This window comes from Ziziphus jujuba, chromosome 10 (genome assembly GCF_031755915.1).
Source record: "Ziziphus jujuba cultivar Dongzao chromosome 10, ASM3175591v1".
In the NCBI taxonomy this organism is placed as follows: domain Eukaryota; kingdom Viridiplantae; phylum Streptophyta; class Magnoliopsida; order Rosales; family Rhamnaceae; genus Ziziphus; species Ziziphus jujuba.
This window is the reverse complement of record NC_083388.1, coordinates 19417176-19445105: the sequence shown is the minus strand read 5'-3', so window position 1 is coordinate 19445105 and position 27930 is coordinate 19417176. Positions and strand designations below refer to the sequence as shown.

At 34.6% G+C, this 27930-nt stretch overlaps 1 protein-coding gene and 1 pseudogene across 1 annotated transcript; both read right to left on the bottom strand.

Annotated features, from left to right (window-relative positions):
• Positions 1-3013: 3013 nt before the first annotated feature.
• LOC107411706 (pleiotropic drug resistance protein 3-like) lies at positions 3014-15091 on the bottom strand (annotated as a pseudogene).
• Positions 15092-16991: 1900 nt separating this feature from the next.
• Positions 16992-26676, bottom strand: LOC107411713 (pleiotropic drug resistance protein 3). The gene is made up of 24 exons (XM_048468900.2): positions 26229-26676; positions 25960-26083; positions 25376-25461; positions 24777-24861; positions 24277-24436; positions 24111-24187; positions 23453-23506; positions 23258-23348; positions 22861-23162; positions 22496-22777; positions 21976-22289; positions 21737-21897; positions 21546-21649; positions 20472-20625; positions 20252-20383; positions 20023-20096; positions 19581-19913; positions 19188-19478; positions 18965-19048; positions 18702-18835; positions 18355-18582; positions 17922-18093; positions 17533-17787; positions 16992-17398 (listed from the first exon to the last, which is right to left on the bottom strand). Exons 1-24 carry the CDS (start codon positions 26612-26614, stop codon positions 17132-17134), a joined length of 4350 nt encoding a protein of 1449 aa, XP_048324857.1. The 5' UTR covers positions 26615-26676; the 3' UTR covers positions 16992-17131.
• Positions 26677-27930: the final 1254 nt, after the last annotated feature.

Genomic DNA, 27930 nt, shown 5'->3' with positions numbered 1-27930 from the left:
ACCTTTATGTTTATATTTTTGGTTTTCTATCAAGGTTTTAAAAAAAAAAAAATCAGAAAGAGTAAATAAAACCAATTTCAAACTATTTACAAAATAAGATTTATTTTACTAAAGTCTTTTCTTTTTGCCATTACATATGACTGTTATAGTAAAATTTATTATTTATATATGCGTAATCTATCAAACAAAAAACAAAAACAAAAAACCAAAAATATAAACGTCAACAAACACTCCCTTAATTATTAATTTTCACTTTCTGTGTTTCCTTTTTTTTTTTTTTTTTTTTGTGTACATCTTTTCTTTCGGAGTTTAAATCATTACTCACTTCTAGAATATTATAAAGCGAGAACCAATCAAATATCTAAAGGCTAACTTAATTTGGATTTAATACTTTTGTTTTTTTTTTTTTTGCTGAATTACTTAATTTAAAATAGAACAGTAGTAATTAAAGAATTAAGTTTCATACATATATAAAATATAAAAAGATAATTGGAGTGGTGCGTACGTGGCGCATGTTAGGTGCTTAAGATTACTTAAATGAATTTTTTTTTTTTTTTTTTTTTTTTTTGGTTGGGGATGAACAAGAATAATTAATGAATGAAGTAACTAAAAAATGAAAAAGATGACGGATTTTATTAGATGTTGGAGTCCACGTTGTGTAAACATCATGGTGATGGAGTCACCTAACCCCTGTATCTGTATCTGTCGCACTCCTAGAAAATGAATTTTAAATAAAACTAATCTTCGAGTTGGTAGGTTGGTGGTCCACTCAGATTAATTAATTGACCCCTTCATATATTCAAACCTTGATGTCATCTCTTAAACTTTTCGTTTCATTGTATATCAGACCAAAAAACAAAAAAAAAAAAAAAACAAAAAAAAGTCATTTTTTTGGAATAATTGTAATTCAACATTTGTCATCTATATAATTTTATGAATCTTAATTTTCAAACTTAATGATTTAATTTTTTATTTTTTTAAATATGTTGAAAATTTGTCAAATCTTTAATTTTGACTAAATAAATTGATAATAATTCTATATACAAACTTTGAACAGAAAATCTGTGAAAAAAAAAAAATTGTTATTAATTTATTTGATAAAGATTTAGGATTGGATTAATACGTAACAAATTTCGAAAATCTAAATTGTTATATTTAAAATTTAAACCGTTAGGCAGTAAAATTTTTTAAATAAAAAATATTAAAATACAATTAATTTTTTATTTTAATATTAAAAAACTTGTCGTTGGGGTAATTTTTTATTTTTTATTATTTTATTATTTTATTTTATTATTATTATTTTTTTGGCGTTAAAAACACATGTCCAAGCAAATGGGGGATCTCTTTCCGACTTTGAATTTTCCTACATGGACATATGCATTTGTATACAATATTCCTCTTCAAAAAGTTTTCAATTTACACTCCAAATCATGCATGCAATATTTTATTTTTGTCGTGTTTTATACCCCAGCGAGTTCCGTATTCATCCTAATAAATGTGTTTTCTGATTATACTGAACTTGCACTACGATTACTTCAGGGAAAGAAAATCCCTAAACAGCAACGTTTCAACATGCAACTCTCATTTTAAGAAAAAAGTAACACCTAATTGCAGTTCAGATTATAATTATCAGGAAAATTAGTCAATTTCTCACTTTTCCTGTTCGCATGGTCAATAATAAACTATATATTATCCTTTTTTTTACTAGAGAGAGAGAAATTAATCCCCTAATATAAATTGTCTAATGAAGCTAGTAAATAATTTATGTATGTGTGTGTGTATATATATATATATATGTGTGTGTGTGTGTGTGTGGGATTTGGACGCAATTAGTAATATAATGCCATCTCATTTAAAAAGGAAACAAAGAGAGAGAAAGAAAAGGAAAACCGGATTATTGGTCGGACATAAATGACGATAGAAAAAATGGAACAAAACATCCCTTCCATGTAATGTTTGTGAGTGTGATACAATTTATTAGCTGTTTTCAAAAAATATATATACAATTTGGCTTCGATAAGGACATTAATTCAAGAACATTGTAAGGATATAAGCATATCGTTAATTGGTTAAGCGTAATTTTAAATATGCACCTATTTTTAAAAGAATACTCTTGAAGCCTCATGATGTCCTTAGAGTAGGATCCTCAATTCGGCATTTATGTATATATATAGTTTGTTAGCCTTTAATGAGAAGCCATGGACAAGGGGCTTTTGCTTTCCTCAAGAGTCAAAATACTATTTTTGTTTTTTTGTTTTTTTTCTCCCCCTTAATAGATGTCAATCTCCAATGAATAGATTAGCAATATCCAATATTATTTTTATTGAGTAATTTTCATGGTGGTTCCCATTCACCTCTGCTAGAAGCTAAACCTTTCAGTAAAAAAATGCAAAAAGAGAAGCAAAAAGCAAAGAGAAAACAATGAGAAGAAGAGCAGCCAAGCCTAAGTGATGAGATTGAAATCCAAAGTAATGTTGTAAGTAGGCAGCAATTGTTGTTGTTTCTCCAAACACCTCAATTTTCTCTACTATATCTCCATATGGTGAAGTGAGCAAACTGTGCAAGGACCATGATGTGGGGGTCAAATGGTACAACCAATCCACCAATTTGGAATTTGGTGAAATTGCAAACAACACATTTTGGTTCCTGAGATTTACTGTAATTTCAATAAAATCAATTTCAACTTTCCACAAAACCAAGTCTTCTGAGATTTTGAGTATACCCAAAACCAGAAAACAAGGAAACCTCACTAAAGCTTCTTATTTAAGAACTTCAAATAAACTCAGATTTCCTGGTGTATATTCATCATTTTTGTTTTCGGTTCTGTTTCTTAATGACTTATGCTGTCTGACAACTTGATATGAAACTTGACCAAATTTGCACCAGTTATATGATGGTATAAATATTTGTAAAATGCACATGAAAGTTGATCAAGTATTTTTAGTCGCAATTTCGATATGCAAATTTCAGAAGATATCTGTCATGACTTGTGAGAATTAGCTTGACAAAGATTTTAATAGGTGGCTGCTAAAAAGTAGTTTGGTGTCAATGAGACTAGAAGCATTCCCATAGTATTGAAGTACAGCAGTGACCAGAACATGACATAGAAGTAACCATGAAACCTTCAATACTAAAGCATAGCCAGTCAATGGATATGTGATGACCACACAGATAACAGTTTGGGTGATTATATAGGGAACCTCAACCATCACCTATAAAGCCAACAGAAACTTTTCAATGAAGTTAAAAGCTCAAGCTAGAAGAGTTGGATAAAAAATTGATCAAATAGGGAAGGTAAGAGGTAGAAACTATAATTGAGAGGAAATTTGCATGATTATGGTTTATATGCTAGTCCTATGTAATATAATATACCAGAAATGAATGAGACAGTTAAACTAGATATGATACTTAGTAATTTGCACAAACTCTCAGTCAGTTCCATGAAAAATTATACCTTTGCAAGTGAATAAGCCCATGAAGAGTACATAAATGAAAATCTTTCTCGATACATAACTGTTCGTTCTGTTCCCATATATGATAAAACTGGTGAGCAGTTAGTTATGCCCAAGAAGATCACAGAGATGAACATTGAATTAAGTATGTTGAATAAGTTTTGCGGTCATTTCTGACAAAGACGTCAGAAAATAAGCAAAATGAGAGTCGAATTATTATTTATGGAAATACTGAGATTGACAAGATAAACTATTTCTCTTGCAAGTTTTGTCATTATATCTCTTTTATTAATTATCCCATGTGTACAAGATCCTTGCAGCATTGTCCTATTTGATTAATTTGCATCAGATAGTTCTTATAAGATCTGCCTAAAGTAGGAAGAATTTACAACCGAAAGTTCAGGCAAACAATAAGTTTGCTTAAGAGTTAAAGACCATAGATATACTTGATGTTCTTCGTTTATGCTTGTTATAATTCATAGCAATGTGACTTTACTTGGGCTATATTGACTTATGATATTCTCTCTGCAATAAAAAAAACTGTATTAATATACCAACTTCCATGTTCTTTCCCTTGTTCCAGCAAAGTACCCCAAATATCAAGGATGATATAAGTGTGCTCATCACACGAGTCAGGTTGCATGAGGGAGACCTCCAATATGATAAGTGCTGCTGCTTCCATAAGCAACATTTGAATCGTTCCAAAAATTTTTTGTGAAAAACGGCTCAGAAAATGGAGGTCTGTTGAACCCTGAGGTGGAGTACTTAACTGCTTTGCAAGCTCCTTGTTCTGCCTACATGATGGAACTATAAAATAATGGTCATGTTCAATTTCTAACAGCTCCCTGCTGCTGGAAATCTATATAAGTTGTGAACTATAGTTGCTTAACTTTGGGGTGATTCCCACAAGTGTTATACATTCTGCAAATTGAAAGCAAAAGAAACTCCAAATCCTTGATCAGTACAAAAGAAGGGAACTACTTTTCACCCAAATAAAGCAGATTCATTATATATTTGAGCAAAATCTATACCAAGTTCAGCTTCAGAAGCTGGATAAGTGACTTCTAACATTCATGTTGCCGGATTGTTATCATTTCTGATCTTTGGAACCCCAGGAATATTCTGTCAAAGAATGCAATTAAGAAGACTGTATAATAGAGTGTCTGCTAGAGGAAAAACAAAAAAATGTTTCTATTTTGATAAGAAATTGAACACAAATATCTGATATATGAAGCTGACCTTAAAATACTCCACAATCCTACATGAATTTTGCCCCAGTGGTCCTAAGTAGGTAATGCACCCACCAGATTTCAGAAGAATTAACTGCGTGTACAAAAGAGCAACTCAATGGTTTGATGAAACAAGTTTGTATTACCTCAAGAAATTAATACATGTTATCTACCCTAAAATTTTATAGCTAAAGAACTGTATTACCTCATCAAATGCTTCAAATATCTCATCAAATGATTCAAATATGTCCATACTTGGTTGGTGGATAGTGCAAATGGTTGGTCTCCCTGTATCAACTATATTCCTCACTGCTCTCATGACAATTGCAGCTGACCTATTATTTAAGCCGGTTGTGGGTTCATCCATGAGCATAATAGAGGGGTTGGCTACAATCTCGACAGCTATTGTGAGTCGCTTACATCGCTGAGTTGACAGTCCACTTACAGCAATAGCATCTATGTTTCATCAAGCTCAATGGTCTCAAGAACTTCAGCAACACAGTCCTGTACAACAATGAAACAGCAGTTAAAGGAAAAAAAAAAATTATCTTGGAGATGAATTATACATTGAATTGAAACACAATTTTAGGTGATTCACACGGATTTAGTTTTTGAGTCAATCTGAGGAAGAAGACGTTGTCAAGCAGAGAAAACCACAGATTCTTGAACCGTGATAGGTGGAGAGTATATGTCAGTTTGCTCATAATAGCCTGAAACTCTGGAAAATGTTTCTTAAGCCTTAAGATAACCACCTACCTTTATTTCCCCTTCAATGTAGCCACTGGTTTTTCTTCCTGCAAGAATATCTAGAAGAGTAGTTTTCCCAGCTGCACTAACACCCATCAATGCAGTGAGGACACCAGGCCTAAGCATACCAGTAACATCGCAAAGTAGTTGAAGTTTCTCTTGACAAAATCCACGTTTCTTCATTTCCAAAAATCCAGAGTGATAGAAATCAGTGCATGGTGTAATAATGTCTTACCCAGTTTCCGTAAAATTTGATTGTCTACCAAAGCTCAGAAGTGTAATTATTGTAATTATTGCAATGATCATCAGCTGAAAAATAAAAACAAGTATGAACATGCATTAAATTTTCCATGCGCTTCAGAAGGTAGAAGTGTATGAATTTGGGGTGGGGGGGGGGGGGGGGGAAGTGTTTGGCACCGCTGTTTCCATCCAGAAGTTAAAAAAAAATTGACGTTAAAATTTTGAATGTAAAACCTGAGTTGTTTTGAATACATAGAGAAAAGAATTCCTCCTCAGGAGAAGAATTTCCCTTGCTGTGCAAGCTCTGAGAAGTTCCCATTTAGAAAGAGAATACACTCTAGATGAAAGTGCATTCTCATTGCTTTGGGATTTATTATATGGCTCTGAGAGCTGCTGGTCTAGCTTCTTCCCAAAACTTGACGCCTTGAATTTGTTGGAGAACAAATCAACTGATACATAGCTGTGATGTTGTTCAGTGGCATACCAATATTGTGCTTGAGCTTTTGTAGAGATAACCTGCAAATTAAATGGTGTAAATGTTAGTTGAGACAAAATGAAGAATTAAAAGAGAAAAGCATCATGAGCTTGTGCACTTTTACCTCTTGAATGAAGTCAGCAATGCCTTTCCTCTCAGGACATCTAAACCCACAATCCTCAAAAAATTCAACAGCATTATCTCTAGGACCATGATATACAATTTTCCCTTCTGACATTAAAATGAGGTCATCGAAAAGCTCAAAGGTTTCAGGTGCACGTTGAAGAAGTGAAACCAGTATTGTATAATCTGTAATATGAACCAGCTGCTGAAGACAAGCAACAATCTGAAATGCAGTGGAACTATCTAAGCCATTTGTTATCTCATCCATGAACAAAGCTTTTGTTGGACCAACAATCATCTCCCCTGAAATATTTAAATTGGGTTTGTTGAATTCTAGGTAAAAGTTTATGTGAATTCCATGTTCTACTAAACACTTTATCAGTCTTTTGTGGATGGAATAACCTGTTGTTAATCTCTTCTTTTTACCACCAGAGATGCCTCTTACCATGACATCTCACACCAAAGTGTCAGCGCAGATATCAAGTCCAAGTATCTGAGTATTCATACATAAAGTAAAAGAAACCATTAAACACTTTTTACATGCATATAAAAATATGGAAATTGATGTTGAAAAGCTGAGTTTAGAAGAATGACCTTCAGTATGTAGTCTATTTGAAGGGTTCTTTCTAGTCCTTTTACAGATATTGCCTGTAAAGAAATTACTTTTATCAAGAACTACAATACAGAACCTCATTGAAGATAAACAGTGCTTCACCATAAGTTGCCATGAATATGGTGCAGATCCCACATGTAAACTTATGCATAATAACTGCATCCTCTGATTTTTTAAATGATCAGCCAAAAGTAAGCAGATGCTCATGGCTGCTAGAGCTAATTTACACTACTTGTCCAGCAAAGAAGTTGTGCTAAGTGTGCAACTATATAAATTTGTCGAAATATTTTTTGCTACTTGCCCAGCTTGCCATCATTTTGTTCATGTAAAATGGCTTGAACTTGATTTAGAACTTTTCATCAAAGTACAAAAAGAATGCAATATGCTAACCCAAAAAGAAAGCTTACATCTATCTTCTTAATCTTAAGATGCTCAAAATGCATGTGACATTAGATATTATCATAGTCAGTCAATTTCTTCTGAAATATATTCATGATGAGTTTCAAAAGTTTCTTCTTCTTCTTCTTTTTCTATTCGAAATGTTTGATAAACTCCAAAACATAGAGGGAAAGTGATCATAAAATCAATAAAGCACCTTCACGTAAGTATCTGTATCTGGATCTGGTATTATGCCTGCCTCCTTCTCCCTTTTACTAACCTCCAGCATAATCTCTTTGTGGACAGAAAACATATCATCATTTTCTATGCACAATCAGTTTTGCACATCTAGTTGATAACTATGTTGGAGCCATGAAAACTTACCGCTCTACTTCCAACACCCTGACAACGGGCTGAGAAGTCAAGTGTTTCTCTAACAGTCATCTCAGCTATGTGCAAGTCGAATTGGCTTATGTAAGCAGAAGAAGTTACATAAGTTCTCTGGGGGATAAACTCCTCTAGTTTGTGTCCATTTAAGAAATTTCCCCTGTTGACTATTTGAGAATGTGGACCGAAAACATGGTAAGTACCTAAATATAAAGTTAAATAAGTCAAACATTATCATGCATTTAACCATGAAAACAGTCCATCTAAATATGAGATTTAAACAAGGTGATGGGTATAATCTGATTTGTAACTTAGGTTAATGACCTATTTACGATTTTTTTTCTTTTCAAGTTTTCTCTTACTATGTTCCAAAAGTTTGCATCACTAGTCAAAGCTTCTCAATTATTTCCGCTTTTATGTTTGTATAACTTTCCCTCAATAGGTGACAATCAGTAGAGCAAGTAGAAAAAAGTTTAATAAATTTTAAACCTTGAGGAATTTGTCTAAATTCCCTGACAGTGCCTTCAGAAGGGATGTTTTCCCACATCCTGGTGGACCAAGCAGTAGAGTTAACCTGCAAAGAAAGATTGAACCTACTTCAATGTACCCTGTAGTTTGGTATCACCAGTTATTAATAATTTTCTTGAGAAAAAAATTGAAAAATATTTCTTGTTTATAGTTGGTGAAATTAAGTTGGACGGATTGGAAAGTGCATGGAAGGGCAATGGGGAAGCCATGGCTTGGATGTCAAAGTGAAATGCACAAGAATAGGATACAGTTTAACATGAAAGTTAAGGTTACCAACTATCTACACCAAGATATAAGAAAACTGAAAAATTGCACAAATAGTTGATACACATTAAAGACCAATAACAATAGGAGAGTGAGCGATAATTTATAATTAAGATTGTTCAAAGCAACTTGAAAAGTCATGAAGATCTATTTCTTTAGCAGAAGTTATTGCCAAGCTGCAATATATTATTAATAGAAGATAATTGAAATAATTAATGATGAGTAAAAGATAACAATGATTGATATGGAACAAAATGTACGTTTAAATGGAGCTGCTAGCCAGCCTACCTTCCAGGCTTTATGACACCACTAAGACCATTTATTATACTTATCTTGGCTTTACGAGACCCTGAACCAGGCAATTTGACAACCCCTCTAATAGACAAGAAAGGTTCAACATTTAACACATGCCATATTGAAGAATCAAAATTCTAATTTGGTATACAATCGGCTTTCAAAACTGATTGTCCAACTCCTATATCAGTAATCAAAACTGTTTGTATTGAAAATAATTAGATATCTTAAAAATTCATCACAATCTGGAAAAATTAGGGTTCTGGAATGAAACCAGCTTGTTGGCCAATATTTGCTCGGTCTGGAGCACATCCAGATAGCAATCAACAACAATGCAAGTCTGCTGAAAACACCAAGAGCCTGTTTACTCATCTTTACTAAATTTATGCGGAGAACAATAAGCTGCCTTATTTTCCTATAATTGTTGTTATATATGTGAAAGCATGGAACGTTGACAAACATCCATTCATATATCACATTAAACCCACTAATTTCTTCCATGTTCCTTTCAAATTTCAGTTAATTAATCTATAAATGTCAATGATAAGGATTAAAAGACTTTGGCCAGAGTAAGAACACTTGCAGAAAGTGTGCTTTTCAGGGAATTCCATAGAGTTGGGAGGGGCTTCCCATGAACTACCTCACATTCTGCTTCCACACTTAGATTCTTGTATCTTACGTCTACGGTGTGGGGGTCCAGCCTCTTATCTCCTAAAGCCCAAGCCCATTAGGATTTCAACCCTAAAAATCCTAGAGAGAGCATTATAAATAGATATTCATTTTCAATCTTGTAACATACAACACACAACACACAGTATAGACAATGCAGATTTTTTGAGAGAGACTGAAAGAAGTTTTTTTGTGTATAAATTTTATAGCTATATACATTTTTTTCTTCTCAATTTTTGTGCTTTTGTCTCTCTTTATTTTTCTGTATTAGTTTTGTGTATTTTTCATGATCAAAGGATCACAATAAGTGATATCAGAGCCAAGATCCACGTATAGGATTCGTCGTCCAAAACATCAAACAAAGTATTTGAACATATCAGGAGATAGATCTCACTGAGATAAAGAGAACGAACCCAACTAGACCTCCATCAGCTGTCGCATGCGCCCCCATGCACGGGTCAAATTTTTCTACAGGTTTTCTCATGCATCGGTCAACGTACACGCGCCCCACACGCCAGTCAAACCCTTTTCGCAGGTCTTCATGCGCTACGCGCCACGCGCACAGTACCGAGCCGCCTCCTGAGATCAAAGCTAAGCCGAGCGGTGCCATGACACCCAGGCCACGTTAGATGCTGGTCCAAAATTTTTCCAAATTGAAGAAGTACCCCTATATTTTTGGTATTTGCAGGTTTTTCCAAAAGTTTTGATATTTACAGTTTGATCCAGAAGTTTTGAAAATTACACTTTGACCTCAAATTTTAGAGATTCAGATTTTGACCCAAGAAGAATCAAACCTAATGTTTTTAACAGTTCCTGACGTATTAGTGGACTCTATTTTGCCAAATTCAGCTTCAATTTTTTGCAGGACTAGATGTCAATAGACGAATCATATTCGGGAGCTATGATCAAGCTTACTGCCACCAACTATGCACTTTGGAGACTTCGGATAGAAGATCTTATAAATTGCAAGGACTTGTTTGACCCCTTAGATGCCGAAGGAAGGAATCTCGATCTCACCAAAGAAGTAGAATAGAAGAAGATGAATAGGAAAACGATCAGTCAAATCCAATAATGGATTGACCACAGTGTCTTCCATCATGTTGCATAGGAGACAGACGCATATACCCTCTGAAAGAAGCTGGAGGACATGTAGCATGCCAAGACGGCTCGGAATAAAGCCTTATTGAGAGGCGTTTGCTGAATTTGAAGTTGAAAAATGGAACTTCTGTAGCCGAGCACACCAGTATGTTTCAAAACTTGGTAAATCAATTGTCTGCTATGGAGTTACAACTAAGGAATGAGGAACAGACACTTTTACTTCTTAGCTCTCTTCCAGACAGCTGGGAGACATATGTTGTCTCTCTCAACAATTCGGCCCCAAATGGAAAACTTACCATGCCTATGGTAACGAATGTCTTATTTAATGAGGAGGCCAGGAGAAAGGACATTGGTAATGATCAAACACATGCTCCTGTCACAGAGAAATGGGGGAGACAGTAAGAAGGCACTCATGACAGGGGGAGAGGCAGGAGCCCGAGTAGAGACAGATCCACAGATGGAAGGAGACCAATATATAAATGTCATTATTATGATCGAGAAGGACACTTGAAGAAGTACTGCAGGAAGATGTTGCGAGAGCAGGGCCAAAAAAGCAATCAGCAGAAGAAGGATGGTAAAACTTTAGTCACTGTCAGAGGAGAAGTGGCATATTGTTCCACACATGAAAAATCATGCCTTCACATTTCAAGACAAGAAATCGAGTGGGTAGTTGATACTGCAGCATCCTACCATGTTACTCCACACGTAGAGTTTTTCAAAACATATAAAGCAGGAAACTTTGGCATAGTGAAGATGGGAAATAACAGCTTCGCTAAGATCGTTGGAACTGGTGATATTCAGATAAATACCAACATTGGACATATAATTACTTTTGAAGGATGTCCGACATGTTCCAGACCTTCAGCTCAATCTGCTATCAGGAATAGCCTTTGACAAGGAAGGTTTCAGCAACCAATTTTACAATGACACATGAAAAATGACAAAAGGTGCTATGGTTGTCCCTCGAGGACATATTTGTGGAACACTTTACAACACTCATGTGAAGATTTGTGCAGATAGCATCAATATTATAGAAGGAGGGGTATCTCGAAATCTGTGGCACCAGGACTCGGTCACATGAATGAGAAAGAATTGTCTACCTTGATAAATAGGAAACTTATCACTATTTCTAAGGATGCTATGCTAGATCCTTATAATCATTGTTTGTATGGTAAGCAACTTAGAGTCTCATTTAAGTCATCTTCAACAAGAAGATCAGAGTTGCTTAGTCTGGTGCAATTTGTTGTTTGTGGTCCTTTGGAGGAGGAATCTCTAATTGGCAACAGATATTTCCTAACCTTCATAGATGATGCTTCTCGAAAGTTGTGAGTTTACTTTTTGAAAACGAAGGATCAAGTTTTAGATTACTCCAAAGAGTTCCATGTTATGGTAGAGCACGAGACAGGAAAGAAGCTGAAGTGTCTTCGCTCAGATAATGGAGTTGAGTATACTTCCTAAGAGTTTGATACCTACTGTAGAGGACATGGTATTCGGCATGAGAAGATGGCCTCTCTACCCCACAACATAATGGTGTAGTCGAGAGAATGAACCGGACGATTATGGAGAAGGTCAGAAGTATGACCAATATGACTAAGCTGACAAAGTCATTCTGGGGAGAAGCTATTTGTGCCACCTGCTATTTAATTAACAGATTACCATTAGTACCACTAAATTTTGAAATCCCAGAGAAAGTGTGGTCTGGTAAGAATCCATCATACTCTTATTTAAGAATATTTGGATGTTTAACTTTTGCATATGTATCCAAGGAACTTAGACAAAAGCTTGACGCAAGAACTACTCCATGCATCTTTATCGGATATGGAGACGAAGAATTCAGATACATATTATGGGATCCAAAAGCAAAGAAGGTTATCAGAAGTAGGGATGTAGTATTCCAAGAAAACCAAACTATAGAAGACATTGAGAAGTCAATAAAGTCTTCTAATACTAGTGTCCATGATTTTGTTCCTGATCCAGCACCAGCACAACCTGCCACAGATGACGACGAGGTACATAGAGAATTACCAGAAGCAGAACAGGAGAGAGAAGATGATGTTGAGTAGGGAGATGCTCAAGCTGCAGGACCATCACAACAGACAAATTATGGTACACCTCTTCTAAGATCTAAACGAGGCCGTGTTCCATCAAAGGGATATCCAGAATCTCAATATATTCTGCTTACTAAAGAGGGGGAGCCAGAGAGTTTCCAGGAAGCTAATTCCCATCAAGATAAAGAAAAATGGCTGCATGCAATGTAAGATGAGATGGAATTTTGTAGAAGAACCATAGTTGGTTAAGGTTTCAAAGGGAAAGAAGGCATTAAAGGATAAATGAGTGTTCAAGCTCAAGAAAGATGGCAACGAACGTGTGGTGAAGCACAAAGCCCAATTGGTCGTCAAAGGTTTCCTTCAGAAGAAAGGAATTGATTTTGATGAGATTTTCTCACCAGTGGTGAAGATGACTTCGATACGAATTATTCTTAATTTAGTAGCCTGTCAAGACCTAGAGCTTGAGCATATGGTTGTGAAAACAGCGTGCCTTCATGGTGATCTAGATGAGGAGATTTATATGGAGTATCCAGAAGGTTTTGAGGTTTCAGGCAAAGAGAACCTCATTTGCAAGCTAACGAAAAGCTTGTATGGCCTCAAGCAAGCACCTAGGCAGTGGTACAAGAAGTTTGACTCTTTTATGGTGAGTCAATGATACAAGAAGACTGATGCAGACTAGTGTGTTTATATTCAGAGATTTCCAGATGGAAACTTCATTGCACTTGTACTATATGTTGATGACATATTGATCGTCGGACAAGATGCAATGAAAATTAGTCAACTGAAAAAGAAACTTTCCAAGTCATTTGATATGAAAGAAATGGGACATATTCAAGAGATTTTAGGAATGTAAATAGTCCGAGATAGGAAGAATCACATGTTATGGCTATCTCAAGAGAAGTATGTCGAAAGAGTGATAAAGAGATTTGGCATGGAGAAGGCCAGACTAGATAGCATTCCATTAGCCAACCATTTCAAGTTTAGCAAGAGATCGTGTCCCTTATCCAAAATAGAGATAGAGGAGATGAATTTAGAGCCTTATTCTTCAGGGATGGAAAGTCTGATGTATGCAATGGTGTGTACCAGATCGGATATTGCTCATGCAGTTGGTACCATGAGCATATTTCTTTCAAATCCTAGAAAGGAACACAGGGAAGTAGTTAAGTGGATTCTCAGGTATCTTAAGGGTATATCAAAAGTATGCTTGTATTATGGGGGAAGTGATGCAGTTCTACACGGCTATACAGATGTAGATACAGCAGGAGATCTTGATAGTAGGAAATCTACTTCAGGTTATATTTACACTTTTGCTAGAGGAGCTGTGTCATGGCAGTCAAGATTGCAAAAGTGTGTAGCTTTATCCACGATAGAAGTAGAGTATATTGCCTTAGCCGAAGCCGATAAGGAGATGATGTGGTTAAAGCATTTACTCCATGAACTGGGCACCAATGAACTGGGCACCAAGTAGAACGACTACAAGATACATTGTGACAGTGAGAGTGCTATAGATTTGAGCAAGAACTCAATGTATCATTCTTGGACAAAGCATATTGATGTCCACTATCATTGGATACACGATGTGACTGAGCATAACTTGTTCAGATTGGTGAAGATTCACACAAAAGAGAATCCAGCAGATATGTTTACAAAAGTTGTCATACCAACGAAGTTGAAGCTGTGGAGAGACATAGCTAGTTTAGATGGTGGGTGACCATCAAGTTTTTGTAATGCAGCTGGGGGGGAGGGGGGGGGGGGGAATTGTGGGGTTCCAGCCTTTTATCTCCTAAAGGCTAAGCCCATTAGGATTTCAATCTTAGAAACCCTAGAGAGAACATTATAAATAGATACTCATTTTCAGTTTTGTAACACAAAACACACAGTACAGACAATACATGTTTTTGAGAAAGGCCGAGAGAAGTTTTTTTGTGTATAAATTTTATAGTTATAATACATTTTTTTCTTCTCAATTTTCATGCTTTTGTCTCTTTTGTTTTTCTATATTAGTTTTGTGTGTTTTTGGTGATCAATGGATCACAACATAGAGTAGGCAATTTCACACCAACTCTACAAAAAACCATTTGAGGTTAACTTTAATCATATTCAAGTATTAAATAATAAGCACATAAAATATCTCAAAAAGGGAAACTAAAAGTGGGAAAATCAGAAAGGACTCTCACTTGTATATTCTATTTCTAATTTTGCACAAGAAGATTGTCATTCTCGATATGTTTGATGAGCTTCTCTATGAACAAGTGGCGTTCTTCATCTCCAAGCTTGGTAACATCAACTACCCTTTTGACTTTCTCATCATCTCCAACTTTTTCATCATTGAGATGATCTTAGTCGTTCAAAGATCGGCAACCTCTCAATGGCAGCCCATTGCAAAGCATATTCGACATCAGTATCATCCTTTGTAGAACTCAATGCTGAAGCACCAGTTCTGAAACTCGAGGTATGATGCTGAAATGATGATCTTAGGCTTCTTCCAATCTCTGCAACTCAATCCTGAGTGACTCTATCTCATCTTCACCAACCATTTGAGCCATATTTGGTTAAGTAGGAAAGCTTCAAACTTTCAAGAAGATCTTGAAAAAAAGGTGCTTATATATGATTTTGCTAACTAGTAATTATATACATATATATATATACATATATATATATATATATATATATACACACGTGGAGTATAGATGGCTGTGATGAAAACTGATGAAGTAATTAAGACAATGCGTCATTCTTTATTCTTATTGTCCAAGAAAGTTGAAATTGCTTGAGATTAAAATGCATGCATTAATTATAAATGAATAAAATAAGAAAAACAATTCATAAAGTGAAGATAAGTGACAGAGAAATCTGTCCCAGTTATTCAAACTTTGATCCTAAACAACCCTTTTTTCAACAAAATTTAAGTTGAAGTATTTGGAGTCAAATTCATCTTTAATGCATTAACTCTTGGATGCTTATTTAACGATTAACAAGATGTGGATGCATGAAGACCAACTATAATTTGTTTTATATTTTTTTTATTGTTATTGCCATTGTTACTCTCAAAATTCCTAGAGCTACCGCAATAATAATAATGATAATATCAATAGAGATAGAATTTATGAACACTTTCTTGAGAGCTACGCCATCTTTAAGAACCATTGCCACAACAACAGGTGCCTTTGAAATAGAGGCATCATCCTTAACTTGTTGCTTAGCTATAGCTATATATATATATATATATATTGCAGACGGGCTACACTGTCACACTTTCTACACAAAATAAATCCAACTGCTAATAAAATTCTTGTCTTATATATGATTATCATATATAGTCTGTTCATCATTGGCTTTCCAATCACAAGTAAACAAGTTAGCACTACCTTAATTTACACTGCTGATAAATTGGATAATGCCACGTCATTTTAATATGTTTGATTATTTTTTAATAAACCCTAATTAAAGAAGTGAAAACCCATGAGATTTACATGAGATCCACTAATAATTGCCAAAAAAAGGTTAATTATTTTTTCTAAAAAAAAAGTTATTAATAACTTTTTTTTCCTACGTGGCAATCAACATGGATGGACATGGTTTGTTATATAAAATGTTTACACTATAAGTTCCCATAATGTCTTTATTATATCAAAATCATTATATATACACAAGGTAAGAGAAATATCTAAATTAATTTGGCATGGACCTTTGCACATTCTCTCCTCTCCCGCCCCACAGCCCCCCCCCCCCCCCCCCGGGGACGGCCGCTGCAAATTTAGTCTGTGGACTCTCTCCACGTAACACGAACAAAACTATTTTAATTTTTTTTTACATGTTGTCCACAACACTTTTTTATGGACTTACTCTCCAATTTCCTCTCTTCTCTCGCCATTGTCATGAGACCTCTGTAGTTTAACTCCTTATTGATCAGATTAAACAGTAAATATATAAGTACCGTTTCAACCGCTATTAATTTATTAAGGACGTTTTAATTGATATTGTTCAATAATAACCCATGAGACAAGAACATGTTCTCCGACCTCTAGAATAACAACTCTATATACAGCTATATACATCAGACTTTATAGTAAGCTTTCCTGTTGAAGCATACTTAGCTACATGAACAATATATATTAGGACATTGCAATTAGCCTAGAGCTTTGTTACGTTCCAAATGCTTTTTAGATTATAATTAGCAGCAAAATCAGGTTTTGTTTATTTATTTATTTATTTTTGTGGTCAATGGCAAAAAATTAACGTCAAACTTTCCTAACATGATCAGTAATAAAAACAGGATATTATCCTCTTTCTAAAATAGAGAGAGAAGATAATTAGTTTTGAGATACATCATTAATTATTCCACAAAATTAGATAGAGAAAAAAAGAAAATACATTTTAGGTAAGCAAATTACACATAAATAGATAAAACACAAAAAGTCAACAAGTTATTAAATGATACCTTAATGAAGGGCACCTAAATAAATTCCATTTTATAGCAATTAGTATGACACATTTATAGATTATATACAGACTATAGATTATAAATTTATAGAGGGATCACAGCTACGAATGTACAAATTTTCAATTGGAGACAAAGTAAGATTTTATCTCCTCTGGAAGTTCAATCTTCCCATGAAATATGCAAAAAGGGTTGCAAAAGCAAAGGGGAAAGCAATGAGGACAAGTGCCACAAGTGGCAAACGATCATGCTGAAAATTGAAGTAATCTTCTAAGAAGGAAGCCACAGTTTTAGTTTCCCCGAAGATTTCAATGTTCTTGTGTATATCTCCATATTGCGAAGTAAGCATACCATTCAGTGACCATGATGTAGGAGTCAGATAATACAACCAAATCCACCACTTTGGAATTTGCTGCCAAAAAAAAAAAAAAAAAAAAGAAAGAGAAAACAACAAATCAATTTTTTTTTTTTAATAAAATTTCCCTCAAAAAGAAATTAAGGAAAAAAATTTTTTCCATCTGTTATATAGATGACTAGGAAGCTTACTGGTTCAGGAATTATAAAGCCTGTAAATAGATTGAATAACGTGTAGAAGACTGATGATATAATTGAAGCAACCATGAAGTTTGGTGTCAATGAAACAAGCATCATTCCCATATAGTTGAAGTAGAGCAGTGAACAGAATATGGAATAGAAGTACCAGAATACTTTATATCCTGATCCATAATATCCAATCATTGGATATGATATGGCAGTAAAAAGTATTGACTCAATAAATAGATAGGGAATTTCAACTATGACCTGCAAAACCAGTAGAAAGAATGGTGAAAATTGAAATTGTTGGGAATGTTAATGCAGTTCACTTTCAATATTCTTATATATAAATAGATCTGCCAACAATGTGTTAGTAAGGCAGTTTGAAAAGAAATTTGTACCTGGGCAAGTGAATAGGCCCATGTAGAGTACATCCCTGCAAATTTTTCCCGATACATCACAGTTCGCTCTGTGGCTATATATTGTAGAACAGTTGAGCAGTTATTTATGCCCAAGAATATCACAGCACAGTACATCGAACCGAATATATTAAACAAGCTCTGCTGGTTGGATCTAACAGATGGGAAAATTGACATAAAAGGAAGGAAAAGTTAGATTTCCAGGCTTCATGTCAAAGTCAAAATAACACCAATTTCTCATAGCTAAACATAGGCACGAATGTAATAGAACATTTATAAAAGCTGGAGAAATAGTTGAAGGCAGTAGCTAAATACTTTGAACCAACATTTTGAGCTTAAAGGTATTTTTCTAAATACTATTAGCTTTTCTCAATTTCTATAGCTATTGAAAGATTAAATAATGATATATCCTTACAGTTTTTTTCCCTGGTTCCAAAATAGTCCTCCAAAAATAAAGGCTGATATAAGTGTGTGAGTGATACGCATCAAGTTGTATGGAGGATTTCTCCAATATGACAAGTTCTGTTTCCACAGGCAGGATTTGAATTGTCCCCAGGCATTTTGTGAAAACCGAGTTGGGAAATGCAAATCTCTTGAACCAGGTGGTGGACTACTCAACTGCTTTACAAGTTGTTTGTTGTTTCTGCACACCATAATGTGGATGTTTCACGGAGATAGTATTGAACCGAACAGAAAAATGAAGAGAAATTCATCTTTTATATTTATTTTTGAAAAAAATAGTGATACAATAATTGTACTCACTCATATAAAGAGGATTCCTTGTATATTTGGGAAAAATCTAGACCAAGTTCAGATTCTGCAGATACAGAAGTAATATCTAGCATCCATGTTGCAGGATTATAATTATCTTTAATTTTCGGAACTCCAGGGATACGCTGCCAGAAGAATAAAAAAGATTTATTATACTATATTTGATTAAAGCAATGAATACTATATAGTTTGCACAGAAACGGAACAGAAGAAATGCATCCAAGTTGCTGCATAAATACCCATTGGGAACTGACCTCAAAATACCCTATTACTTCACTTGAATGCTTGCCTAATGGCCCCGAGTAGATCATGCGTCCGCCACTTGTCAAAAGAATTAACTGCATGAATGATACAAGAATCACAAAACGAATAACTCAAGATTTAATCGAAAGTTTAAACATACCTTTATAAGAAATTTAGGTTTTCCAGTAGAAGCATATTGTAGAATTGCTACTTTTTAAGAAAGATTAACTTTACCTCATCAAATGATTCAAATATGTCAATACTAGGTTGGTGGATAGTGCAGACAATTGTTCTTCCTGTATCAGCTACATTCTTCACTGCTCTCATGACTATTGCAGCAGCCCTCGCATCCAAACCAGATGTGGGTTCGTCCATGAAGATTATAGAGGGGTTTGAAACAAGCTCCACTGCTATTGTAAGCCGCTTACGCTGCTCAGTTGAGAGACCACTTACACCAGGTATGCCTACTAATGCATCTCTTAATCCTTCAAGCTCAATGGTCTCAAGGACTTCATTCACAAATCCCTATGTAGGCATAGGTCAGGAGTTTCAATAACATAATCCTCTGATCAATGAATTAGGTACACAAACAATTCATTTGGATCTTGTAATATGTATAGAACTTACTGATTTAGTTTCTGAGTCGATCTTAGGATCTAGTCGTAGCCAAGCAGAAAAAATGAGAGATTCTTCCACAGTGATATTCGGAGAATGTATGTCAGTCTGCTCACAGTAGCCTGATATCCTAGCAAAAGTCTCTTGAACCTTTGGATACCCACCAACCTTTATGACCCCTTCTGTATAGCCAGTAGTTTTTCTCCCAGCAAGAACATCAAAAAGAGTTGTTTTCCCAGCTCCACTAACACCCATTAATGCCGTGAGAATTCCAGGCCTTAATGATCCTGTAATATCCGATAGAAGTTGGAGTTTCTTCTGAGTGAACCCACGTTCCTTCATTTCCTGGAATCCAAAAGTAAAAGAGGAAAGAGATCAATGCCAAGCAATTCAAATAGCTCTTAATCCTACAACCAGCTGAACTTTTATGTGCAATAACAGTTGGCATGATTACCAAAGGAGTGTCAACGTAGTACTGCACATCTTCAAATACCAGTGTTAAGGGAGTAAAAGGTAAGACCATCCTTCCTGTAAATTCATTTAAGGAAATGGTAAAATATTGAAGAATCTGAATGATGAAAGGTGAAAACTGAAGAAATATAAATGTGAAAGATAATGCATAGAGATCGGAATTTTGAGAAGTAATTATTTGAAAAGCATTGAAAAAAGAAATACAACCCAACCTTTATTAAGTTCTGTCAAGGTTCTAGAAGGGTGAAGCTCCTCTTTCTCAAGAGCATGGCCCTCGGAATCTTCAGCTTTCTCAAGTTGGGAGAACTTTTCATGTGAAATAATAACACCAGAGGCCGAAGGAGCTGAACTTGTATATAATGGGTATGAATTAACACATATCCGGTGCCATTTGTTTAAGTTAAAAGTATGATCACATGGAAATTGACTTACCCTTCAAGAAACCCAAAGCCAATATAAATCCAATGTTGAAAACCAGTGTCATTCCAAATAAGGCACCAATTGATATCCAATAAAGATATCCATCAAAGTTTAGTCCACGGCTTTCAAGTGCTTGTTGTCCTATCGAAATGTTTGTGGAGAGCATCTACAAATGAAAATCAAAGCAAATTCTGTGACCATCTACACGCTCTTTAAAGAAAACAATAAAAGATATGATAAATCCATAACCTCTGTTTTGTCATTGGTTTGCTAATGCAAGAATGAATAAACCCAAGAAATATTGTATAAGTTATTGTATGTCAACAAAACCTCAATGAATAGTCATTATAATATTTTAAGTTGTATTTTTATTATTTTATTATTTACTAAATTTGACCTCAATTTCAGAGGAAACCACCATATGAAAGATGTTGGAATCAAAACCACACATCCAGCTACATATTTGTATATATTGATGGTTGATGAATAATCCTAGTGAGTCTTAATATTTTATCTCCCTAGGTGGAGAGGTTTCACTATACCCAAAGATCAGAAGCAACATATAAACTAGAGATTAGCATGTTGTGATAAATCAGTTAACCTAAACAGATTGTTAATAATATTTTAGTGAAACATCCTTGAAAAAAGTTGTAGAGTTGGTTGAAGTAGTTTGGTCAATGGCAGAAGAGCATCGATATAATACCAGATATTTCACATAGACATAACTAGTAGTCCAGCGCTTGAAATTTCATTAGAGTATGAAAAAACATTTGACTCTTGATAGGTAAGAAATCAAGTTTTTGTGGGTGTGTTAGTTTGTTGTTCTGGTGATATTGTTTGCAGTGGTAATGTTGATGATAATTCCTATGACAGCTGAGTGATGCGAAGGAAGTCAAAAATGTCCATTTAGAGTATTTCCTTCAGGTTAATTTTCAAGAACAATTTTTTGGAATCCTGCATCTTCCTTGGATCATAAGCAAACTGTATTAGAAAGAAATAGGTAGGACTTTGTTGTTCTGCTCAGAAATTAAGTTGCTTTGAAAATTGATTCAGTTGAAGGAACTTATAAGTATATAAGAAACCAACCTTTTGCCATCGGGGCGCGAGGAATTCATTAACACATAGACCAATCTCCCCATATGACAAGGGTGAAACCCAAAATCCCCACTTCAACCATATTGGCATAGAAGCTGCAAGTTAAAAGACAACTTTTAGTTTATTTTTCCAGTTGTTTCTCCTCAAATAAAAAAATGGATAAAAATGTACAATTTCCTTACGTTGTATGATAATGAAGCCACCAAATAGCAACACTAACAATATTCCAAAACTACCAGCTGTCATTGTAGCATTCATAGTTTGAAAAAATGATGCCAGGAAACGAAACATTGATAATGATGCTAAGTGAACAGCAAAAAGGAGAAGCAACTGCTGGAAGAACCTAAAACACACATTACATAAGTTAAAGAGTCACAACAAGTGATATGCACAAATAAGCATAGACATTTAACAGGCTCACCTGTGGACCTCAGGACTGAATCCTATAACATAGTAAGTAAGAGAAGTCCAAACAAAAGCTTCCAACAATGAAAAAGGAACTTTTAAAAGAGTGGCAGGAATAGCATATGCCCAAGCTGGGTAAAAACGCAATTCCTTTTGTTTATAGAAAGTTTCAAGCCTTTGAATAGTCATGGACATCTCAGGAAATCCATCAACAAGAAGTAATAGCAGAGCATAGAACAGGGCACCCATATAATAATTTGCATGAAGAACATCAATATCCATTTCAGTACGCAAAAATACTGTCATCGCGATAACTGCACAGATTATAAGCTGAAAAATAAAAATAGATAAGGACATGTGTTAAATTTTCCAGGTCATTTATATGGGAGAAAAGTATGAACTTGAAAAGAAGTGTTTCATACCACCCTCTCATTCAAGAAGGTAAAAATAAAAAAATAAAAAAATAAAAAAAATAAAAAAAAAAGAACAAAAAAGAATGACAAAAAAGTTATGATTAAAATGGTAAAAATCATAACCTGAGTTGTTTTGAATACATAGATAAAAGAATTCCTCCTCATGAGAAGAATTTCCCTTGCTGTGCAAGCTCTAAGAAGTTCCCATTTAGAAAGAGTATACACTCTAGATGAAAGTGCATTCTCATTGCTGTGAGATTTATTATGTGGCTCTAAGAGCTCCTGCTCTAGCTTCTTCCCAAAACTTGATGCCTTGAATTTGGTGGAGAACATATCAGTTGATACATAGCTGTGATGTTGTTCAGTGTGGTACCAGTATTGTGCTTGATCCTTCTTAGAGATAACCTGTAAATCAAATGGTGTTGGTGCTTGTTAATCCAAAATGAAGAAAATAAAAGAGAAAAACACCCTTGGACTTGTGAACTTGCCTCTTGGATGAAGTCAGTAATTCCTTTTCTCTCTGGACATCTAAACCCACAATCCTCGAAAAATTCGACAACATTATCTCGAGGACCATGGTACACAATTTTCCCTTCAGACATTAAAATGAGATCATCAAAGAGCTCAAAGGTTTCAGGTGCTGGCTGAAGAAGTGAAACCAGTACAGTATAATCTGTAATATGCACCAGGTGCTGAAGACAAGCAATGATCTGAAATGCAGTCGAGCTGTCTAAGCCATTTGTTATCTCATCCATGAACAAAGCTTTTGTTGGACCAACAATCATCTCCCCTGAAATATGTTAATAAGGATTTATTGAATTCTAGGTAAAAGTTACTGTGTGTTCTATCGTCTTCTAAACTTTATCAGCCTTTCTATGGAATTACCTGTTGTCAATCTCTTTTTTTGACCACCAGAGATGCCTCTTCTCATGACATCTCCCACCAAAGTGTCAGCGCATATATCAAGTCCAAGTATCTAAGTATTCAGTTCAAAAGTAAAAGATACCAATGAACACTTTTTACATAGTGATACAAAACAAAGAACATGATGTTTACTTCGGCCAAGTTCAGAATAATGACCTTCAGGATATAGTCTGTTTGAAGGGTTCTTTCAAGTCCTTTTACAGATATTGCCTGTAAAGAAATCACTTTTATCATACACTGATATACAGGTCCTCATTGAAGGCCAAAAGCACTTTGCCAGTAACTTGAAAATGGCGCATATCCAATATGTTAGAGCTCAACACTGAATGCACCTTCTGATATTCTAAATGATCAACAAAGAAAGCAGATGCTTATGGATGCTAGAGCTGATTTACACACTTGTACGGAAAAAAAACTTTTGCTGCACTTGCCACTCTATAAATTTTTTCATATATTGTTCATCATATTGTTTATGTAAAATAGCATGAACTTGATCTTAAAATTTTTCGTGAATGTACGAAAAGAAGCGTGTCAGCCTTGTATTTTTTCTCTTTAATGAATACAAATGAGTTAGCATCTTCTTACCCTTTGTGTAGAAAAAAAGCATTTGAATATGGCGAAATCTTACATGAATCTTATTAAGTTCCAGTTTCTCAAAATGTATGTGGCATTAGATCTTATCATAGGTAATTATTTCCTTCTACAATATATTTGCAACGAGTTCAAAATTTTCTTCTTCTTTTTCTTTCCCAAAAGTCTGAAAAAAAAATTCCAAAAACATTGAGGGAAAGCTATCATATAACCAATAACGCACCTTCATGTAAGTATCTATGTCTGGATCTGGTACTATTCCTGCCTCCTTCTCCCTTTTACTGACCTCCTGCATAATCTCTTTGTGGACAGAAAACATATCTTCATTCTATGCACAATCAGTTTTTCACATCTAATTCATAATTATGTTAGAATCAAGGAAAACTTACCTGCTCGACTTCCAACACCCTGACAACGGGCTGAGAAGTCAAGTGTTTCTCTAACAGTCATCTCAGAGATGTGCAAGTCGAATTGGCTTATGTAAGCAGAAGTTCTCTGGGGGATAAACTCCACTAGTTTATGTCCATTGTAAGAAACTTCCCCTGTTGACTATTCGACAATGTGGACCCAAAAAAACATGGTAAGTGGATAAATAACAAAGTTACAAATAGGTCAAACATTACCATACATTTAACTCTATGAAAGGAGTTCATCTAAATATGTGATTTAAAAAGGATGATGGGTATAATTTGATTTGTAACTTCAGGTTAATGGCCTATATTTTTTTGTTTTCCTGAGTTTTCTTCTTACTATGTTCTGCAGGTTTCCATCATAAGTCAAAGCTTTTCATGACTTCACTTTAATGTTTCCTTCACTTCAATGTTTCTATATCTCTCTTAATAGGTGACAATCAGTATAGAAAGTTGAAAAAATTTAATAAATTTCAAACCTTGAGGGATTTGTCTAAATTTCCTGACAGTGCCTTCAGAAGGGATGTTTTCCCACATCCTGGTGGACCAAGCAGTAGAGTTAACCTGCAAGGAAAGATTGAACCTACTTCAATATACCCTGCAATCTCATGTCACCAAATTATTACTAATTTTCTAGCAAAAAAATTGAAAAAAGTTTCTTGTGAAATTAAGTTGGAAGGAATATATTTGTAAAGAAAGCATTGGAAAGTGCATGGAAGGGCAATGGGGAAGCCATGGCTTGGATGTCAAAGTGAAATACGCAAGAACAGGATACAGTTTAACATGAAAGTTAAGAGGTACAAACTATTTACACCAAGATATAAGAAAATTAATAAACTGCACTACTAGTTGATATGCATTTGGGACCAATAACATTGAGAAGACTGATCGGTGATTTACAATTAAGATTGTTATAAGCTATTCGAAAATGCACAAAGATGTATTTTTTTAGCCGATGTTATTGCAAAGCTGTTATATGTTATTAATAGAAGATAAATGACATGGTTAATGAGTAAAAGATAACAGCAAATAATATGGAACAAAATGTATGTTTAGACAGAGCTTCAAACTAGCCTACCTCCCAGGCTTTATGACACCACTAGCATCATTTATTATTGTTATCTTGGCTTTACGAGACCCAGAACCTGGCACCTTGGCAAACCCCTGTAATACAAGAATGGTTCAACATTTAACTCATATGATATTGCATAATCTAAATTCTAATTTGGTTATCCTATCAGCTTTTAAAGCTGATTATCCAGAGCATATATCAGTTCTCATACTGTAACTTTGGTCTTGTTTGTATTGTTATTAATTAGGTATCTTAAAAATTCATCACAATCTGTACAAATTGGTGTTCAACAAAAAAACCAGATAGATTGGTCAATATCTACTGGCTCTGGGCCATATCCAGGCAGCAATTAAAAATAATGAATGTCAGCTGAAAACACCAAGATTCTGTTTACTCCTTTTTTCTAGATTTATGCCAAGAACAACGAGTTGCCTTATTTTTTAATGGTTATATATATATATATATATATATATACATCTGCTCATTATACCAACTAATTCTCTACATTTTACTTCCTAATTTCTATTAATTGAGTCTATAAATTTCATAATCAAGATTAGAATAATTTTGGCCACAAAGAGAACACTTACAGAAAGGGTGCTTTTCAGGGAATTCCATAGAGTTGGGAGGGGCTTGCCATGAACCACCTCACATTCTGCTTTCACAGATAGATTCTTATATCTCACCTCTACGGTGGGCAGTTTCATACCAACTCTACAAAAATAAATAAATGAACAATTGAAATTAAGCTGAATCATATTTTAAGTATAAATTAAGCACATCAAATATCTCAGAATGGAAAGTTTAAAAGAGGAAAATCAGAAGTCCGTTGTGCACATGTTTAAAAAGAAGCTCTTACCTGTCTATTCTGTTTCGAATTTTGCGCAACAATTCAAGGTTGTCATTCTCAATATGTTTGATGAGCTTCTCTATGAACAGATGGCGTTCTTCATCTCCAAGCTTGGTAACATCAACTACCCTTTTGACTTTCTCATCATCCCCACCTTTTTCATCATCCTTATCAAACAGTGATGATCTTATCCGTTCAAAAGTTGGCAATCTCTCAATGGCAGCCCATTGCAGAGCATATTCAACATCAGCATCATCCTTCGCAGAACTCAATGCTGAAGCACTGCTTCTGAAACTCGGTGTATGACGACGAAATGATGATCTCAGGCTTCTTCCAATCTCTGCCAACTCAATCCTCAGTGACTCTATTTCATCTGTACCTACCATTTGAGCCATATTTGATAAACTGGAAAGCTTCAAACATTGAAGAAAATCTGGAAAAAGAGGTTCTTATAAATGGTTTTGCCAACTTGTTATTATATATTTGTATACATGTAGAGTATAAATATTTGGCTATGATGAATATTGGTGAAGTAAGACAGTGCATCATCCTTTATTTTATTACCCAAGGAAGTTGAAATTGCTTATACATTGAGAATAAAATATACATGCATTAACTACAAATAAATTAAGAAAAAGAGAGAGAGAGAGAGAATAACTTAGAATGTGAAGACATAAGAGAGACAGGTCTGTCTCAGTTTCTGACCTGTTCCAGCTTTAATCCAAAATAATCCTTTTTCTCCTCTAATTTTAAGTTAAAATATTTGGAGTCAATTCAACAATGTAGTGACGAGGTGTGAATACATGTAAACCAACTAAACTTTGGATTCACATTTTTGTTATTATTATCATTATTATGTCAAAGTTCCTACAACAACGGCAAGCATAATAATATTAAAAGAGATAGAATTTGGTAATTTGCTTGAGGGATACTCCATCTTTTAAATTGTTTAAGTTCATAAATTACATAATTTATATACACCTATACAAACAGATATGAACAAAGAAAACATCAGAAAGAGATTGTAGGAGGAAGGTGGAGGAACTGTGTATCGAACATAGAGGTGCATCGAGAATATATATAAGAATTATGGTGGTAGAAAATTATGTGATAGTTTCATTAGGGTTGATGAGAGGTGGAAAAACTGTGGAACATGGAGATTGCATCATATCTTTCTACTGTTAAAACTTCGAAAAGTAAAAAGCAAGTTGACTAAATTATTTATATTGCATGAGTGGCTGACAAGATTTATAGCAAGTAATTAAAATAAAACTAAAGCATATATTCAATCTAAACAATATTACCTTCGTTGGCAAGGTAAATATAACATGCCGTTTTCGTTTTCTTTCCCCTTTTAATAATACTTAGTCTTCATTAAAATATATACATATATAAATATATGAATAATATATAGTTATGATTGGACCTACCTGTCCCTATCTAAGTTGCACAGAGGGATTTTGGAATCTTTATAATGAGTTAAATGACTGCTAAATTAATTCTAGATTGGGCCAAATTAATTCTTAATTAAATAATAACAATAAAAGAATAAAGAGAATTTAAAAAAAAAATCACTTTTTTCACGCCGCCTACAACCCGAGAAGCCCTTTCTTCAAACCCCACAGATGACATCAACATACATAGACAAGCCCAACAAATGAAAGAGTTGGAAAAGATTTGTTACAACTTTGGCTCAGCGGAAACCACCATG

Coding starts and splice junctions, on each gene's coding strand:
- LOC107411713 (XM_048468900.2), bottom strand. CDS start 26,614: ATGGCTCAAATGGTAGGTACAGATGAAATAGAGTCACTGAGGATTGAG. Junction 24,188..24,276: donor GGGTGTTGGAAGTCGAGCAG/GTAAGTTTTCCT, acceptor CTGTCCACAAAG/AGATTATGCAGGAGGTCAGT. Junction 20,384..20,471: donor GGCTTTGGGTTTCTTGAAGG/GTAAGTCAATTT, acceptor ATACAAGTTCAG/CTCCTTCGGCCTCTGGTGTT.